This window comes from Temnothorax curvispinosus, unplaced genomic scaffold, assembly GCF_003070985.1.
Source record: "Temnothorax curvispinosus isolate PA1 unplaced genomic scaffold, ASM307098v1 QBEX01017372.1, whole genome shotgun sequence".
Classification (NCBI taxonomy): domain Eukaryota; kingdom Metazoa; phylum Arthropoda; class Insecta; order Hymenoptera; family Formicidae; genus Temnothorax; species Temnothorax curvispinosus.
Genome location: NW_020227152.1, coordinates 1 through 4,880, shown reverse-complemented (window position 1 = coordinate 4,880; position 4,880 = coordinate 1). Strand labels below are relative to the sequence as shown.

The 4,880-nt window shown below is 30.9% G+C and overlaps 2 protein-coding genes across 2 annotated transcripts; both read left to right on the top strand.

Annotated features, from left to right (window-relative positions):
- The first annotated feature begins 6 nt into the window (after positions 1–6).
- On the top strand, positions 7–2,057 carry LOC112467455 (odorant receptor 22c-like). Its single transcript, XM_025036089.1, has 5 exons — positions 7–31; positions 293–392; positions 565–690; positions 894–1,049; positions 1,939–2,057. The coding sequence occupies exons 1-5, from the start codon at positions 9–11 to the stop codon at positions 1,990–1,992; spliced, it is 459 nt and encodes a 152-aa protein (XP_024891857.1). The 5' UTR covers positions 7–8; the 3' UTR covers positions 1,993–2,057.
- Positions 2,058–3,458: 1,401 nt separating this feature from the next.
- On the top strand, positions 3,459–4,877 carry LOC112467457 (the record flags this gene model as incomplete). The annotated part of the gene is made up of 3 exons (XM_025036090.1): positions 3,459–3,511; positions 3,716–3,985; positions 4,410–4,877. Coding segments are annotated over exons 1-3 (781 nt in total), but the record flags the coding sequence as incomplete, so codon positions are not given.
- Between the last annotated feature and the right edge of the window lie 3 nt (positions 4,878–4,880).

Below are 4,880 nucleotides of genomic sequence, written 5' to 3'. Positions count from 1 at the left end.
ACAGCATAATGTATCATTTACGACTCATCAGGTGTGGATTTTGGCTATGACAATAGGATCCAAAATAATCAACAAAACTTCTGACAAAATTAGTTCTTGCACTTTTACAATACTACAATTTCTTTGAACGTTAAAATTTTTATGTCTATAATGCTATAAATATTAATTTTTAATATTAAATTTTATAATACTAGCATCTTTTGTCAAAATTAAATGTACAAATTTTGTTAAATGTAGAATTTTATTAGCTTTAAAATGACATTTCTATTTAATTATCAGTTTCTGCTTCTAGGTTTGCCGATAACATTGAAAACACATTTTCGTTAATGATGTTTGGATTGGTACTATATTTTTGTAGTACATTTTGTCTAGCCGGATTTTTATTTCTTACTGTGAGTTCCAGTGAAACGAAGAAATAATGTACCGAAAATATTTTAATTCTTACGCGTTTCTTTATGTTTGAAAAGTATATTTATGCAATATAACTTGTGTGAGTCTATGAACTATTATATGTTTAACTTATATCAATTTGTGTTTTACTAATTAGCGAGATATATTATTTAGATGATTACTGATCGAGAGATAAATGGCGCGAGTGTCCTACAAGCATGTTACTTAGCATTTAGTGTTTTTACTTTATTTACATATACGTTTCTCTATTGCGGTGCGGGAGAACTTGTAACAGGACAAGTAAGTTATATATTTATACAATTACATTAGTAAAAAGTACGTAATATAAGTGTACGTAATATAAGAAATAAATTAAAATAAAATTATACATAAAATCTGTATTAACGTATATACGTATCAATATACGTAGATTAATATTTGTCGGAACTTATATTGAAATAATATGTGTATTTATACGTTACATGTATATCGCATTTGTTAAGTGTGAAGCTGTATATCGTGCAATATGTGATCTTGAGTGGTACAAATTGGAATCAAGAAAAGCGAGGAATCTTATTTTATTAATGGCACGAGCCAACAAACCGTTTTGCATCTCTACAGGAAAAATTTTTCCCTTAACAATGGCTACATTTTGCAGCGTAAGATATGATAATTTCTATACTTTAACTTTTTACTCTTTCGTACCAAATGCAATTTAACTTATTTCCCTATTTAACACGTTCCATGCCGCCGTGGGTGGCCCACGTTGTATTTTTCGTTCAGGCTGTTTAACGTTTTGGCTATAAAGAAAAAGAAAAACATAATCATGAAATATTTTGTGATACCATATGTGAATGCTTAATTATGATTTATGGTGCAATATTGGTATTGTAGCCCATAATATCACACCCTGCGATCATCGATTTGAGATATCGAATCACTACAATCTTTTATTTTTTACTTTATTTAAAAATTATTGATTGATATAGAAATGTTAACAAGCTGGGCACAATAGGTATAAGTTACAAGAAATTTAACTATACAAAAGTTTTAATATTTTCTAAGCACTATCCTAATTATGTTTACGTGTATCCTGTTTTAACGTAAAACAGCATTATGTATCACTTTAGTTATAAAATATTTATTGATTAAATAATTATTAATAAACGTTTGTATAAAATATTAATTTTATTAAATAATTAATTTAAAAAGTATTCTTGTTGTGTTCTGAATTGCATTTAGCCATATTAGGCCTTCATCATTATAACAATAACAATTTTTTAGTCATAAAAAACATTTTATATTACAAGTATAATAACTAAGCCACATAGGTTATGGGTAATCCACGTGGGCGACAAATAAATAAAATTGGTCCGGCTCGGAACATTTTAATGCTCTTGATCAAAAGTAGTCAATTACTAAGCAAACTTAAATGTAAAAAATTGTTATAATTATTATTATAACATAGTATGAAAGTGTAACTAAGGTTACTTTGCGGATATTTTTTTCTTTTATATTATATCCAAATAATAATATTCTTTCTTTCAGCTTTTAAAAACGTCGGGTGGATATATATCGTTTTTGCTAGCAAAGGGAAGTTGAAAATCACGTTAACATACTTTTATTCAGTTCTATAGAGAAGACGAATGTATATCCAATAACATATTTTCACAACACCTCCACGGAAAGTTCGACATTCCATGCCTGGAGAGAGGGGCGAAAGTGGCCAATTTCACGCCAGGGCTTACTTTTCGCCCTAGAAAAGAAAATTGATACTTTCCAGCTTTCCACCCGGCATAGCGGGCGGAAAGTAACCGCTATGCCGGGTGGAAAGTATCAATTTTCTTTCCTAGGTCGAGGAAAGTAAGCCCTGGCGTGAAATTGGCCACTCTCGCCTCTCTCTAGGCATGGAAGTCGAACTTTCCGTAAAGGTATTGTGAAAAATATTGTGTGCACCTCGGGTCGAAAGCTTTTTCACACTCGTGTGATTTGCCGCCCTCGCCTTCGGCTCGGGCGGCAAACTTCACACTCGTCTGAAAAACGCTACTTTCGCCCCTTGGTGCACAATATACTATTCCCGACAAAAACTATAATAATTATGTGTAATTATGGCTAATAAAATTAAAGGTTCGTGTTATTTACATCGATGTCTATCATTTGGAAATTATATTATTATGGATCTTGATACGTGACAATTTTCAATATTTATTAGGAAAATAATTTAATCAAGTTCAAAGATTTATATGTTGCATTTCTCTTAAAAAAACACTTTCAAACGGTTTAAATAATTTTTTAATTATCAGCATTCTTTGTGTGTATAACTAAATTTAGTGACAGTAATAAATTGATGTAAGATGGATCAACCTATATAAATATTTCGATGGGATTATTACTGCTTGCTTTAATTTTATAAAGAAATGAAAAGAAGATCGATAAATGCTCTATCTTGTGATACAAAAACGTCAATTTTTCTAATTTCGTAAAAATAATTAATATTTTGAATGCTTATGTACGATTGCTATGTTTTCTTTAAATCACGGGCAAATGTCAAAGAGGAAATTTCAATCGGATATTTAAAGGGCACAGTCGTTTTATACGGAAACATTTTCAGAAATACGGAAAAACTTAAAAAATAACTGTAAAAAATATCTATTACAGTTTATACTCGATAATCGATTCATTTTCTGCGTTATATAAACAAATATATCTTTATAATAATTACATTTGAAACATACGATAACGATGATGTATAATCCAGGTCTATAAACTGCAGCTTCTTACATTTTCGTACCTATTACTTTGTTACAAGAAACTTTCACGACAGGCTCGTTAAATTTGCAAAATACTGCGACGGAATATTTCCCATCTCTACTCGTTTGAGTATAACTCGCTTTTTATAACTTTTTCGAACGTTTGTAAACTTTTTTTACGAGACGAGTACCTATGGTCAATTGGGGATAGCATTCTTAATATTTAATGCGTCTGACGAAGCTACCGAGTTTTTGTACTTGATGTATGGAGAGCATGCGCGATGATCGTTTTACATTATATGGGGGGAAGAACGGGACGATCTTCTTCATGTTAGTCTTCGACATGGACACGGAGTCTTCGGGTTATAAAGGTACGAATCCTATACCCTGTATTTTTTGTTAACTAAGCGTGTTCTATATATCTAATAAACAAATTATTATTTTGCATTGTAAATCCATTTCTATCATCATGTATTATTGCTACCTTACGATTAGTCTTTTAATAATTATAATTTATTAATTTGTCAAATTATTTTATTTAAATCTTTTATTCTCTCCGTATAAAAAATTGTCAGATTTCGTATGGGCAGTTGAATTACACCGTTTGGGTTTGGAATTGATCGGTTTATGGCCTATAGCCGATGATGTTTCTAAGAAAAATGCATGGTCCAATATTCGCGTATGCTTTATTTTCATTACTGTGATAGTCGTCTCTGGTGTACCGCTTGTATGGGCGCTTATACGAGTTTGGGGTGACACGGTACTTATGGTAGATAATTTACGAATTACATTACCTCTTATAGTGGTTTCATTCAAATTTGTTATTATACGATGGAAACGAAGAGGTATGTGTTATATTAATTTATGTAAAATATCTCACCTTATATATTTTATTTCTATGCTAAACTATTATATAATATTTATTACTACTAATGTATTAAATTACGATATTAGAAACAAGATATACGTGATTCATTTTCTCTTCTTCTCTCCTTTTCTTTCTTCTTTTGCAATCAATATCAAAATTAAATTATCAAGTGTTTATATTATTTTCTTTCTCTATCTCTTTTTTTGATAGTTTAGTTGTACTTAATTGTTAACTCTCGAACCTGTCTAGAACCAAAAGTCGATCCATGTTCATGTGATGTTTATGTAATGTCTGTGTTTGGTTTGATGGCTCGGGAGTTAAGAAATAATTATAATTAGTTGTAAATAATTTGAAGTTTGCATATTATCAATATTGTTCTTTCTTTTTTTTTTATTTCCAAGTTCTCCTATCTATTGTAAACGCGATGGCGGAGGATTGGATAGCATTAAAGTTAAGCAAAGAGAGGGATGTGATGCTAAAAAATGCACGATTTGCTCGATTACTCATAATTTCCGGATATGTTTTAATGACATCAGCATTTATCATGCTAATCATTTTTCCTTGCTTTGGCATAAAAATAAGGCACATAACAAATCTCACCGATCGGAACAAACCGCTACCGCTGCAGACGTATTACTTCTACGACACTGATAAAAGCCCGCAATTTGAATTGACATTTCTTGTTCAAGCCATAACAATTTCTATAGGAGCTATTATTTACACGTCGGTAGATGCTTTTCTTGGGCTCGTAATCTTTCACATCTGCGGCCAATTAGAGAACTTCAGACACCGTTTAGTCAATTTGGTTTTGTGCAAAAATTTCAACCGAGCTCTGAATAACAGCATAATGTATCATTTACGACTCATCAGGT